We start from the raw sequence: 14,827 nt of genomic DNA, 5'->3' as shown, positions 1-14,827 counted from the left end.
TCATTTATATTTGCAGCTGAGCGCATTTTATGCCCCACTGACATATAGAAAGAAACTCTCAGGAAAGATGTACTGTCATTTATTTCTGATCCATTGCTGAGAATAAGAACAGCCTAACTTATTTTGTTAGAAATCCCAGAATTAAATCAAAATCAGAAAATAGTATCTGATTTCACTTCATATAATAAAGATGCACCATTACCTTTCTATAATCTTATGGTGTGAATTAGATTTCTCTCTTGTTTTTTTCTTCTTGGTATGTAATTTGTCAGACACTTCACACCCCTTTAAATTCAGCGAGTTCACTCTAGATGACTACTGCACAGTTTTCTTCTGTTTGACTTGGAAGGAAAATTTGCCGTTCCACATAATGTTTCATAATGTATAGAGCAAGAAATACTATTTAAGCTGTGTCAACACATTAAAAAGGAATTAGAAAAGCGATCTGCTTATTTTTGACAAAGCAAAAGCCTGTTGTGAGCAGCCAAAGTCAGCTACTGAATGAGCCCACTTTCTCGGTAACTGGCTGATCTTAATAAAAGAATTCATAGAATGATATCAATTACTACAGAAGAAGTGGACTTTTTCTCATTTTTCACTGATCAGTCTTGGTAGAACAAATATTTACCCAGAACAAACTTACTAAAGAAATTGTCAGGACTTCTGGGGAAAGTTACGGATGAAGAGGTTTTGTAAGATTTTGCCCTCTTTTATTTCATGTTTTTCATTCCTCCAGTCCCTTCCAAATGTTTGTTTTTTGTTAACATAGTTTCTCGTGGCATGTTTGGTGTTGAAAAGGGATCTAGCAATGGTCTAGTTGGCTTCCACTGAGTCCTGTGCTGGTCCTGGTTTATCCATTTGGAGATACAAGTCATAACTCTGTTAAAATCTTCCAAAGAGTTGAGGAAGTGAAGCACTGAGATTCTAGTGTACAGGAAAGATGTAAGAACCAGACCAGGGAAGAAGAGCTGATTAGACTGACAAATACAGCCTCCTGAGGCTAGTTTCCATGACCTCAACTGCAGCCAAGGATGCCTTCATGCTGAACCGGGAAGGGAGGGAATCATGGGGGAGGAACTGGAACTGAACCATGGGGGAGGAACAAAGCCAAGGGACTGGCCAAGAGGATCCTGTTTGGTGCTTAAGCACCACATTTCAGTGTCTGCGATAGAAAATTTCTGAGGATGTTAATGTTAATGCATTCTTTTAGTGCAGAGGGCATTAAAACCCAGGATCAACTGGCCTCCTGGGGCCAGAAGATGAATTCTGGCAAGACCCAAAAGAGATAGGAGCTAGATTTATCTCCAGCTTACGTGTTTTCTCCTTTTAATTGGCCATAGCTTATAAAATTACTATTGCTCCTTTACCAGTTAGTAATAGAACAGTAATAATGCACAGGCAGCACCCTAATAGTTTACAAACCCCTTTTAGTTATGTTATCTCATTTGACTTCATTTAAATATTTTAGATTATTCAGCCCTGCAGATAAGCATGGGTGAGAGAGACCAACTGAGCTTTTAGGCAAGTGCAGTGTGTGACAGAATTTGGAAATAAGGGTCCTGGCTGTGAGTATACTTATTGTGGGCTGCTCAACACTTTGTTTAACACAGGTGAGCAGGGAGAACTGATAGATAATTCTCACGTTGTTGTTTTTGTTATTGGTCAGCAACTGGTGTTCTTATAAGTGTGTTCTTCTCTCCACGGTCCCTCAGAGTTGGTTTCAGCTCCCCTCTCCCTTTGACAATTACAGATGTGGATGAATGCTCTTTGGATAGGACCTGTGACCACAGCTGCATCAACCACCCTGGCACGTTTGCATGTGCTTGCAACAAAGGGTACACCCTCTATGGCTTTACCCACTGTGGAGGTGAGTGGAATCCCTCTAGAGTCGGATGAGGCTGGGCCTTATTCCTAAGGTTTCCCCAGATCAGGGCCAGTTTTTCTACCTTGGGGGCTGAACCGGACATACCAGGCCCTGTACAGTAGTAGGGAGTCCATCGACTTGAGGGAAGCAGCTGCTATGGGAGATCGTCCCACATTGATCCCTTTAACTCGTCACGTGTGAAATGGAGTAGAGAGAAGAGCTGAGCTCTTTCAGTTGTGAATTCTTTATGGACTTTATTGATACAGTTGTACTCAGACAGTGGGTGGGTCTCTCAGGAGCTGGTGCCCTGTTCGCTGGAACTTCCCAAGATAGTGAAGTCATGGCCCTCGGAGAGGCTTGGCAGTACACCAACCGATTCCACAGCTCTGCTGTGCATAGGAACTGGCTGCGGAGCTTGGTTTGAGCTCTTTGAGCTGGTCTTTGTGCGGGTCTCTGAGCTGGAAGTGGGACCATGGACTGTCTCCCTGCTCTGAGCCCTTGCAGCAACGTGTTCTGATGTCTCATGACCTTACAGCTAAGTAAACTATGGCTTAAGTCAGATTTGGCGTCACTCTGCTGTCTCTAATCATCAGATTCATTCAGCAATCTTTGAGAATACAGATTCTGATTCTAAAAAGTCTAGGGCTTCAAGGTGTTGGGGATCTGAGGATGTGGGAACCACTGGCTTTAGTATTTCCTGCCCCATCCTTGTTTCCTGTGTCCTTAAGAAGAATGGATAGTAGTGATTTGCTGTAGATAGTGTTGTTTCTCTTCTCCTTTTCGACACATCCCTGGCATGGCTGAACACATGCCCTTCCAGTCCATCAAGAAACCCCAAGGAAATATTCCCTGAATATGGACGTGTATTTGGGTTTTAGTTGGAGTCACCTTCTGACCTGGACTCAGTCTCACGTTGATGGGGATTAGTGCAAGTCATTTTTCTTATCTATATCCCAACTATATGAACCGCCAAGTGGGGAATCCTAATTCTCTCTGTCTCTCTTGGGATGTAGCCCAGGAGGATGGTGGAGTTTTAAACTGGAAGCCTGTGCAGTGTCTGAATTTGACACCTGAAAATAGAGTGTGACCCCTTCTGAGTGCCCTTACTGGCGGAAATGTTTGGTCCATGCTGGTGAGGCTCGTGCCAGGAAGACCACTGAGTGGGGAGTGGGTCAGCTCGTGCCAAGTGCACGTTCTGAAGGCGGTCAGCACCTTCCCTTAGTTCAGTGAGCTTCAGCCGTGCGACTCACCTCCTGCTCCTTCTTTGATGGAGGGATAGTGTCAGCCATGTCAGCAAAGGGCTGCTGTGACAGGAGAGCGTTTTGCTCCACAGACATGAATGAGTGCAGCGTCAACAACGGAGGCTGTCAGCAGGTCTGCGTGAACACCGTGGGCAGCTACGAATGCCGGTGCCACTCTGCGCACAAGCTCCACTGGAATAAAAAAGACTGTGTGGGTAAGAGGCGCCGAGGCTCGGGCTCAGTGCGCGGGCTCACCGCTGGCCCAGCAGCACTCTCCCATGTCCCCCTGGTCGCACTGGACCCGGAGTGCGGCTGACCAGTCATCCACTGCATTCTCCTCCCGCGAGCTGCAGCAGCCGTTCTTTAAATCCTTCAAAAACAGGAGATACTTTGCAGGCCCTTGGGCGTTTCCTTCTGTGCTTCTGCGTAGGTTGGAACTCATTTCGTTTTCCTGGTTGCTTTCCTGCATGAAAAGAATAGAGTACAAGGCGCTCCTTTACCCTGGGGGGAATAAACGTGGTGTCTGTGTTATGTGCTGGGTGTCGGCACTACCTTCTCTTCTTGGGGCCTTTGAGCATGGGACTCAGCTGTCCTTGTCACACCTTCTCTCTCTGTAAGTGTCTGTATTTTGTCCTGTCTAGAAGTGGAGGGGGTCCTGCCCACTAGCGTATCATCCCACGTGTCCCTGCAGTGTGGTAAGAGTGGTGGAGGAGACAGGTGCTTCCTCAGATGTCTCTCTGGCATTCACCTCTCTTCAGGTGAGTGGGTCCCAGGCCCTGGGGCAGGTCCTCATGCCAGGGCCAGGCCTTCCTGGCCTTCAGGTGTTAGATGGCTTCAAAGGGCTTCCAGGTCTTTGACCAGCTGCTCCCTCACCACTGGAGGCCCATGCTCTGAGATCCTGTATTCTGGGGGCTTTTCTAGTGGTTCACATAGAGTGGGGTTGCGGGTGACTTGAGCTGCCACCGGGAGAGACTGTAACCTTGCTTACCTGCTGACGATCCACGTTCTGTCTGTCAGGACTGCAAGAGGCCTATTCTGTCACCTGCGGCTCTTCCTCTCCTCTCAGGAGCAAACAGCAAAAATCAAATGACTCTGCTTTCGGGGGTAATTACCAAACCTGCGTGTTGTCTCTGGGGCTCACCGTGTTCAATGGGCTTCATTTGTGGGATACTGTTCTTGGGCGTTGGCTTTGTTTTCTTTTCTCCTAATCTCTTTGATGCCGCAAGCACGTTACAGATTGTTCTTACCTGTAGCCTTGGTGCCTGCGATCTGACTCGCCACATAACAGACACTTACTGAGTGTCCATTGTGTGCTGGAAGGCTCCATGCAGCCCTGGTGGGTCATCATATTGGGCAGAGGCCCACGTAGCTCTGGGACCAGGAGACGCAGGTCTTCCCAACTCCCTGTACCATGCAGCACCTCAGAGGCTCGGCAGAAAATGTGGGCTTGGGGCACATGGCATCAGTGGAGACAGGGACATGACAAGGGGAGCAAGGATTCTGACCAGGGAAAGGGGCCCAAACCCTTTATCAAAAGACAAAGAAGGACATTTAAAGCTTTTAAGAGGCCTTGTCCTCCCAGATTTAGACAAACATCTGTGATGATGTCATGTGAACATCTGAATAAGGAAATGGTTCTTGTTGTCCATATTATGTATATAAGCAAAGATAGAGATGCAAAGCATGATAATAACAGCTTGTGTGAATTGATGGAGCAGTTAAAACATGCCGGCCGCTGTGTTACATGTATTAGCTGATTTAATCCACACTACAGCCCTCTGGGGCAATTTTACTGTTATCCTCATTAACCAGATGAAGAAACTGAGGTTCAGAGAGGTGAACTAACATATCCAGAGTGACTCAGATAGGAAATAGTGGAGCCAGGATTTTGACCAGGCAGTTTGGGTCCAGAGTCTTAAGCATTATCCTTCACTGCCCCTCTTGTCTGATGTTTGGACCCAGCCAGAGGGGACTTCACGGTCTGTTTCACCAAAACTCGTAGTGATGATCACTTGGAGATTAAGGCCACCCTAAGGTGAGCAAGCAAATAGTTAACAGTTATTCAGTTCTTACTATGTACCAGACAGTAGGCTAAACACTTTTTGTTTTGCATTATCTCATTAATCCTCACAACAGCCCAGTAACGTAAGGACTGTAATTATGTCTATTTTACAGATGAGAAGACTGAGGCTTAGGGAGACTAAGTACCTTGCTCAAGTTCTCATCACAAGTCAAAGGGCTGGAATTTGAATCCTGGTCATTGGCTCCAGAGCCTAACATGATTAAGACTGACCATGGAAGGAGAACAGAATTTTCCATATGAGACCCTCAAAGTAGGACTTGCTCCCTCACAGACCCTGAAAATCCTAGCCACGTTTAGTGAGTGCCATCCTTGTCTGGAATGGTGGCTCCCTCAGCCCTGTCCTCCCAGGACAGGCTTATTTAGGAGAATCTGCCCTTCCATTTCCCTCAGCTGTCTTGCTCAAATTTGAACTGGGGGATTCTGGCCTTCCTTCTTGGAAAGGCACAGAAATGACCTCAGTTTTCATCTCACCGTTGAGGCTGTTTTGGGCCCTTCCTTTGTTATGTTTGAGCCCTGGATTCATCTCAGATGGAGCGATAAGTGTAACTCTTAGGAGGCTCCTGGTGCCCCCAGTCCAAGGGAATGGGCGCTCCCCAATCCCAAACTTTCTTGGCCTTAGCATAAGAGAGGGGGCTCAGGGTGTACTTCCAGCAATGGACAGCTCTCCATTACCCACTGGTGTTTCCATTCCTTTGCCTCTGAAGGTAACATCTCTCACTTGTTTCTTTCTGAAGATGTCGCCACCATCAGGACAAGTGTAACCTTTAAGCTAAATGAAGGCAAGTGTAGTTTGAAAAAGGCTGATCTGTTTCCCGAGGGTCTGCGACCAGTACTACCAGGTATGGAATCAGATGGCTGGTGCAGGGAGCTTGCCTGCATGGTGGGAAAGGGGCCTGTAATTAGCCGAGCCATTCAGATGGGATCAAACAGTTCAGAATCTCTGTGGACTCTCTTCACAAGATGAAGAAGAGCCTCTCCTGGCACCTCCATATGCTTCTGGAGTTATTCTTCAGGGTTTCCTTTGCAGGGTACAAAGAGTGAAGCTCTGGGGAAAGCTGTGAGTTAATAGGAATCAATGAGGGCTTAAGATGCATTAGTACCTTGTGATCATACTGGGTTAAATTTTCTAGACCTTAGAGTTTCCTTAAAATAATCCAAAATCCGAATCCAAAGAAATGAAGAAAAGGTTTGGCTCAGAAAGGGTAATCTTTGATGAACAAAGATGTAATATCCAGCTTTCCTGCTGGATTTAGTTTTTGGAGGCAGTGATGCCATTTGGCTTCAGCAGAACAAATACTTTCCAAGTAGACCTGGCCTTATGAAAAGAGCAGAATCCAACATTCCTCTTTCTTCCCCAGCTCACATTTCCAGTATTATTTCATAGAATAATTTTAGAAAAAAAAAATCAGGAGTCATGTATTAGGGAGGGTTCTTTCCCCAATCTACCCTCAAATAAACTGTACAAACAAATAAATGCAAAATCACACTAGTCACATTTGAGTGCCTATTTTAAGTAACTAACCAAGATTAATTTGGGCACCTCCATTTGATGGAATATTATGCAGCTATTAATTATGGGTTTTCAAAGAATGTTTAATGACATTAGAAAATGTTCTTGTTATAATGCTAAGATGGAAAAAGAGAGAGTAACATTGTGTATATCTAATACGACCTAAATTGTATAAGAAAAAGCGTGAGCAGAAGAAAAACAAAGAAAACTCACCATGTCCTTATTAGTGGGTTATATGTGGGTGGAAGGATGATGAGTGATTTAAATTTTTGTCCTGCATTTTCCAAATTCCCCACAGTGAGCATTTATACTTTTAATCAGAGGGGAAAGCGTTATTTAAAAATAGATTTGGGGGCTTCCCTGGTGGCACAGTGGTAGAGAGTCTGCCTGCCGATGCAGGGAACACAGGTTCATGCCCCGGTCCGGGAGGATCCCACATGCCGCGGAGCGGCTGGGCCCGTGAGCCATGGCCGCTGAGCCTGTGTGTCCGGAGCCTGTGCTCCGCAATGGGAGAGGCCACAACAGTGAGAGGCCTGCGTACCGAAAAAAAAAAAAAAAAGATTTGGTCTTTAGTTCACTTAATGGTATTGTACTAATGTTAATTTCTTAGTTTTGATGAAGATACGTGTAAGTGTAAGATGTTAACATTAGGGGACACTGGATGAAGAGTATATGGGAACTCTGAGTACTCTCTTAGCAACTTTTCTATACGTCTAAGCTTATTTCAAAATAAAAAGTTTAAAAAAATAGATATGGAAAAATGGAAAGGAAAACAGGTTCAGAATGGGCATCTGTTCAGTTTGAGATGTGAAGTTAGCCTTTTGAAAAGGTAAGATAGATCTTCAGGGAAAAATTAATTTGCCTTCTCCTTCCTTTGGTCCTGATGACCTGCTGATTTGAACATCCTTATAATGTTAGAGAAGAACACGATACAGATAATTCTTCAGTTCAATAAAGTAAGATTAGTTAATTGTGTGGATGGTATGTGGACCTGCTCTTTGGTTCTGGTTAACGATCATTAGTTAAAAGATTCACTGGAAGCCATGGAGGGAGGAGTGATGGCCAAAGTCAGGAATGAGGATGCACAAAGCCCTGCCTTACATAACACTTTCACTCCCATCCTACGTGCCTTCATGATATTGTTTGGTTCTGTTGATTCTTTGTGCCATTTATTGCTCCTGGTTATTTCAAACTGAGCCATCATTGTTGACGTGCTTTCCAGCTTTCCCTTTGGGTTGGAATTACTCCAAGGTCAGTTTGCCTGAAAGCAGGAGTTAATTTCCTTGCTACTCCTGTGCTCGTTCCTTACTTGAAGCCCCTCAGCCCCTGCTTGAGACATCATAGTCCAGCTTTAAAGAAACCAACTGTGAGAACATGAACGCACCTTAACAAATTACCAGTCAGGAATGCAAGACGATCTTTGGTCCCCATTTTCCACAGATGTGGCCGGTCAGTTGGAAACATCCAGCATTTATTCATGAAAATAAGTTTCAAGAGCTAAATTGTAAAGTTATATAGGTGGCAGTACTGGTTCTTCAGGATTAAAATTTTGTCATCGTGCTGCAAGCTGAGGGCTTGCAGCGTCTTGACATATGGCGTTAATCATCTAGTCCCTTGAGAGATGTTCTAATGAAATGTTTACAGAGTTGTAGCGAATGTTCAGCTGAGTGCTTTGCCAGGATTTGGCTTCCGATAATTTTGTTTCTTCATACAGAGAAGCACAGCTCAGTAAAAGAGAGCTTCCGCTACGCAAACCTTACATGCAGCTCTGGCAAGCAAGTCCCGGGAGCCCCCGGACGACCGAGCACCCCTAAGGAAATGTTTATCACTGTTGAGTTTGAGCTTGAAACTAACCAAAAGGAGGTGACAGGTTGGTTTGAAAACAGTCTGTGGTGCCAGACTTCTTACGGCTTGCTCCTTATTTCTTTGCCTTTCACTTTTCATCATTCTTGCCGGGGGTGGGGGGGTGGCCGGAAATAGTGCAACCACTGAAGTATCTCCTGTTTTTTTTCACCCCCAAACTAAACTGAATTGTTTTGGAACCTGATGATTTTATCTGCTTCATCAAAACCCAAAGCTACCATTTTGGTCAACAAATTTCTGTTTGAATTGAATGCTGCCCAGCCTGCTAGGTGCCCAGCTCCAAGCCTCTCCCCATGCTGTGCACAGGGAGCTGTGGGTGTTTGTGGGTCCTGCAGTTGGTCTGGACATGCTCACATGCTGCAGCCTGACCCCTCCACTGCTGTCCCTCTCGTTTCTTCAGCCTCTTGTGATCCGAGTTGCATCATAAAGCGAACAGAGAAGCGGCTCCGGAAGGCCATCCGCACGCTCCGGAAGGCTGCCCACAGGGAGCAGTTTCACCTCCAGCTCTCAGGCGTGGACCTCGAAGTGGCTAAAAAGTCTCCCCAAACATCTGAACACTGGGCGGAGTCCTGTGGAGTGGGTCAGGGCCATGTAGGAAACCAATGTGGTGAGTGGCCTGCTGGCCGGGACATTCTTGCTAACAACTGTCTTGAGCTCCAAAAACACTAAGGATAACCAGAAGCAAGTCTGGCCCATCCCTTCTCCCTAGGCTTCTTCCAGAGAACACCTGGGACACCCATGCTCATTTGAGAACTACATGTGGGTGTTGGCCTTGCCTACAGGATCAGGAGCCCCCCAGCACCTGGCATAGTGCCTGGCACTTAATAACTCTCTGTTGGGTTGAGGGACAGAATGGAAGAGGCAGGGTTGATGAGAAGAGGGAGTGTTGCCCCTTAAGGATCTGAGGGACCGTGGTCTTCAAAGCACTGTGGTCCCCCAGCTGGGGCAGGACTGCAAGTATAAAGCATCCATGAGCCTTCTCGACACTCCACTATCACAGTTCCCCTATCATCCCTCTGGTGTGACACATGGTGGCAATGAACAAACTCCTGTCCATAGTTTTGTGCAGAGGCAAGGCTGGGGGTCGCTCAGCTGCCTTATGAGATCCCTGAGCTATGGCCCAAGCTTTCTCGTAGTGTCAGTTCCAGTGTATGTTGTTGTTGGTGGTGGTGGCGGTGGTGGTGTGTGTGTGCATGTATCAGAATTAAACTTGAGGCCTGGAACTTGAGCAATATCAATTCTATTCCTCTGATGAAGTTCCAGGCAAGAGGAGTCTGTGCAAGACGTTCCAGGGTGGTCAGTCTTGAGATTTGTTTGTTGTGAGAGACTGTTCTGGGCAATTATGAGAGATTCTACCTAAAAAGTCTTAGATGGGGGGAAATTAGGGTCTCTCTTTATAGTAATGCTGTAACCATTTGTTGAATCCTCATCTGTCACAAGCGTAACGCTAAGCGTTATATCTGCATGACCTCATTCAGTCCTTCCAGTAATCTTACCAGGTAGGTATTATTATCTCCATTTTACAAATGAGCAAACTGGAGCTCAGAGGGAGAAGTGCTCTTGCCCAAGGTCCCATGGATGGTCCCACTCCAAAACCTGTGCTCTGGTCCCAAGAAAGGTGAATTTCGATAACCGGACCCCTCCAGAGTAAATTGATGTCCTTTCTGAAGTATCATTTGAATCTTGAGGCCTGAGAAATGATGCTTGAGCTAAGGAGTGATAAACCAGTGTTTCTGAAGAAGCAAAGCTGAGCCCAGAGGCACTTGTTCAGAAGAATTGTCAGCAATAGGTCCACAGCCCAACTCTGTTGCTTTGCCAAAACATAGTGAAAATCATGTGTAAAATCAGTGTAACTGTCCACCAGGGGCTGGTTCTCAGATAGTCTTGACTTTTATTCCAGCTGACTCTCCTAAAAAAAAAACAAAATGGTAAGAACAACCCAGCTGGTTGGTTGGTTCTCACTGAAAATTCTAAGAGTTCCAGTTTCCATACCAAAATGGTGATGAGAGTTGGCTGTTGCCGCCCTGCTTTCCAGGGTGAGTTGCAGAAACTGTCAGGATAGGCGGGCCAGCCTCCTTCTGGCCTCTCAGAGCTGAATTGCACCCCTTCCCCCAACTTCTGTCCTGTGGGAAGAGGCCCTGCAGGCTCACCAGGGAGGTTTATGGGTCAGTTAAGCGTTCAGGAAAAGCTAGTGTCAAGGGCCCTGTGGAACAACTCCCAGTGAGAGTATTATTAGTACTACCATGGGGATGCTTCTGGGGAATAGAGGCCTCAGGGGGAGGATTAGGAGTTACTTAACAGAGGCCTCATGACCGTGACAGCTGGTGAAAGACACTCAGTACAAGGTTTGTGTAGCTGTTGTGTGTGTGAACGTGTCCCTGAGATGCTTATCACGCTGAGTTAAGTTGGATTTGCTTCTAAGAGAGGCCATGTATCCTGTCTCAAGAGCTCCCTCTAGCACTGGATGAATTTTGTAGTCCACAACATCAGGTTCACCCTGCCTGACAGCAGTGTTAAAGATTTTACCATGTCAAAGAAACAGCACAAGGAACTACCAGTGAAACTCCTTTCTCCTGCTGGAGGGAGGAAGTGGGTGTAAAGAGGAGTCTGATGTGTTAGTTAGAAAGGCTTTTTACCCAGCAGACTCCTGGCATGGGCAAACCATGGTGTCTTTGTGTGTGTGTGTGTGTGTGTGTGTGTGTGTGTGTGTGTGTGTGTGTGTGTGTGTGTGTGTGTGTGTCTTATATTCCTGATCTATTTAATGGTTTTAGAACATCATAAAAAGCAGGCTTACTGGTATTTTCTGAGCTCTGATGGCACATGCAGTGGAGACAAACCTAGGGTAGTTCTTTTTAGAAATTGTTTTGTGTTTCTAGAAAAGAGCCCAAAGACTGCTTTGAGTCACTTGGAAGGAGAGATGGAACCATTATGTTTTTCCTTTAAAATATTTTTTATTTAGTTTCTAATTACCTAAGTGGTGCATATTCCAAATGATACAGAAATGTACACAGTTAGGATGGAAACTTTCCCATTAGCTCCCAATCCCACTCCCCAGAAATAATCACTGTCAATAGTTTGCTGTTTATCTTTCCACATCTGTTTTTATGCACGTATAAAAAAATTTTATTGACTCATTCAATAAATATTTATTGAGCACCTACTGTGGGCCAGATACTATTCTAGGTGCTGGGAATCCAATAATGAGACAAAAGAGCAAAAATCTCAGCCCTCATTGAGTTTACATTTCTGGAGGAGGGAGACAGACCACAAACCAATAAAGAAGGAAATATATCCTGTAGCAAATGGTGGTAAGGGGGTGACGAACAGGTAAGCAGAGAAGTAGAATAGAAGATTCTATTTTGGCAAGGGGAGGGGTGAGGAGGAGTGTACTCCCCCAAAACATAGACTGTGTTCAGGGACAGTGGTCATTGGAAAGTGTCATTTGGGCAGAGATGTGAAGGATGGGAGGAACCAGCTATGGGGAGATCTGGGGGAAAGAGTCCCAGTCAAAGACAACAGCAAGTACAAAACCCCTGAGGGCTGGAGAGAAGGCCAAGATGATGAGAGCTGAGGGAGGGAGGGCAGAGGAAGAAAGTAAGAGCAGTAACAGAGGGCCAGATCATGTGGGGAGTGGAAATCCTGGTGAGGTCGCTGAATCTGAGTGAGAGAAAAGCCAATGAAGGGATTTGAGTGAAGAGGTAACAAGATTCTGACTTACGTTTCAAAAGGATAACTTGGGCTGCTGTATTGAAAATAGGCTGTAGGTTTATGTGTGAAAAAAACCAAAAAATATATCAATGCAGTTTTAATAGTGCTGTGTATTGTTTTTAACTACAGGGTAGATCATGGACATCTTTCCATGCTAACAGAGGAGCTACCATACTTCTTTTAAAGCTTCCTAATCTATATTTGTTTTAAGACACCAGTGGTTATTAGCCATACTCCTATTAGTGGACATTTAATCGTTATTCCTGATTTTTCTGTTACAAATAATGCTGCAGTGAATTTTCTTTTTGTGCACATGTCCAGTATTTCTGAAGGATAGATGTGCAGATGTCTAATTGCAGGTCAAAGGACATGCATATTTAAAACTGAATAGATGCTGCTAAATTACCCTCCAAAAAACATACTAATATATACTCCCTCCAACATTGTATCTGAGTGTTTTTTGCCCTGCCTCATAGCTAACATGGATTATATATTACTGATCTTTTTCTTTTTTAAATTTAATTTATTTTTGGCTGCGTTGGGTCTTCGTTGCTGTGCACGGGCTTTCTGTCAGTCGCGGCGAGCGGGGGTTGCTCTTCGTTGCTGTGTGCGTGTTTCTCATTGCTGTGCCTTCTCTTGTTGTGGAGCGTGGGCTCTAGGCGGGCGGGCTTCAGTAGTTGTGGCATGTGGGCTCAGTAGTTGTGGCTCGCGGGCTCTAGAGCGCAGGCTCAGTAGTTGTGGCGCATGGGCCCAGTTGCTCCGCGGCATGTGGGATCTTCCCAGACCAGGCTCAAACTCGTGTCCCCTGCATTGGCAGGCAGATTCTTAACCACTGCACCACCAGGGAAGCCCTACTGATCTTTAAAATTTTTGCAAATCTGATAAGTAAAAATAATAGTCATTTTAACTTGTTTTTCTTTGATTATTAGTAAGACCGAGCATGCTTTCATATGTCTGTGGCGATTTAGATTTCTTCTTCTGAGAATATCCTTATGCTTTGCCTGTTTTTCCATTGAATTTTTTGGTTTTCCAATATCATTTTTAAAAAATAAAATTTAAAGTCCCAAGTTATATCAAAGAACATAGTCACTTCTGACCAAGCATTTTCTTTCTTATAGTCATTTTTGTACAGTAAAGTCTCATTAATTTGACATTTAAGGACTTTGGGGACAGCCTGCTCTGCAGGTGACCTTTGTACCATCTGTGATCAATTTTAGCAAGATGGCAAAAAAGAAAAATATCTATTATATTCTCCAAGGAACAAATTCCTTAAGCTCACAGTAATTCATAAAGTCCTTCATGTATAGAAGAAGAAAGAAAAGAAAAAATTAATGATGAAATGGATTTCTATTTTTCTTTCATAGCTATTTATCCTTTCATAAAGGATACATTATTTAAGGAATATACTTGCTAAAGTATAAATTTTTTTTTTTTTTGCGGTACGTGGCCTCTCCTGCTGTGGAGCACAGGCTCCAGATGCACAGGCTCAGCGGCCATGGCTCACGGGCCCAGCCACTCTGCGACATGTGGGATCCTCCTGGACCAGGGCACGAACCCGTATCCCCTGCATCGGCAGGCGGACTCTCAACCACTGCACCACCAGGGAAGCCCTAAAGTATAAATTTTTGTATTTGATTATTTTGAAAACTTGTTGAAATTTTAAAAAGACACAATCCAGGCAACTGGCAAACTGGGAAGTATCCTAGTGCCTGGGTTCTTGAGAGACTAGAAAAGTTTAATTCAACTTTTAATAGTCGTAGCGTTCCTCTGCAGTAGTTGATAAAACTTAATTAAAACAGAATTTATTGAGATCCCACTCTGTGCCACTCTATGAACTTAGGCTGAAGCAGTGAGAACATAATGGGTGAGAAGCCTGCTTTTATGAAGTTCACATTCTAATGGAAGGAGATGGACAATAAAAAAGTAAAGAGAAAGATAATTTCAGAAATTATAAGTGTTATTGAAGATAATAAAACAGAAAGGGTCAGAGGGGAGGAGAGATTACTAGTCCCTACAGGGTATTCAAGGGAGACCGTCAGAGCAGGTGACGTTTGAGCTAAGACCTAATTGAGAAGGAGGAGCTGGCCATGCAAAACTCTCATAGAGGCAGGGGGTGCTCTGATGGAGGGGATAGCAGCAAGTGCAAAGGGCCTGAGGCAGGAAGTAGCCAGGCATTTTCTTCTTAAGTTTTCAAAATTGAGAAATTATTTGGAACTGAACAGGCAGCAAATTTCTTTTCTGTTTTAAATCAAGGAAAATATAAAGTGTATATTAGCAATATAGATCAATATTTAGCACATGGACTTGGTAGGAAACGCTTTTAATTTAAAAAACATAATTTAATAAAATGTTGACATGTATTGAGCACTTAATGTGTTCAGCCCTGTGCTAAGTACTTTACATGTCTCATCTCATTTAGTCTCATCACAAGTCATTCTGCATCATGCCCTTTTTACAGATAAGGAAACTAAGGCATAAGAAGGTAAGCAGTTTTCATGCAGCAAGTCAGTGGCAGAGCCAGGATTCGCATTCAGATCTGACTCAAGAGCCTACGTTCC

General features: G+C 44.6%; 1 protein-coding gene across 3 annotated transcripts in view; it reads left to right on the top strand.

Moving 5' to 3' along the window:
- The window catches only part of SCUBE2 (signal peptide, CUB domain and EGF like domain containing 2), a 66,358-nt gene that overhangs the window by 27,976 nt on the left and 23,555 nt on the right, over positions 1–14,827 (top strand). For 2 of the 3 annotated variants that reach the window (XM_032642047.1, XM_032642049.1), the window contains exons 10-16: positions 1,751–1,867; positions 3,198–3,320; positions 3,747–3,863; positions 4,123–4,209; positions 5,923–6,027; positions 8,413–8,568; positions 8,962–9,168. In XM_032642047.1, the coding sequence (XP_032497938.1) occupies positions 1,751–1,867; positions 3,198–3,320; positions 3,747–3,863; positions 4,123–4,209; positions 5,923–6,027; positions 8,413–8,568; positions 8,962–9,168 (912 nt within the window). The remainder of the gene's footprint in view (positions 1–1,750; positions 1,868–3,197; positions 3,321–3,746; positions 3,864–4,122; positions 4,210–5,922; positions 6,028–8,412; positions 8,569–8,961; positions 9,169–14,827) is intronic. The other variant, XM_032642048.1, reaches the window with a different exon arrangement.

This window comes from Phocoena sinus, chromosome 8 (assembly GCF_008692025.1).
Source record: "Phocoena sinus isolate mPhoSin1 chromosome 8, mPhoSin1.pri, whole genome shotgun sequence".
NCBI lineage: Eukaryota > Metazoa > Chordata > Mammalia > Artiodactyla > Phocoenidae > Phocoena > Phocoena sinus.
This window is presented reverse-complemented; position numbering and strand designations above follow the sequence as displayed.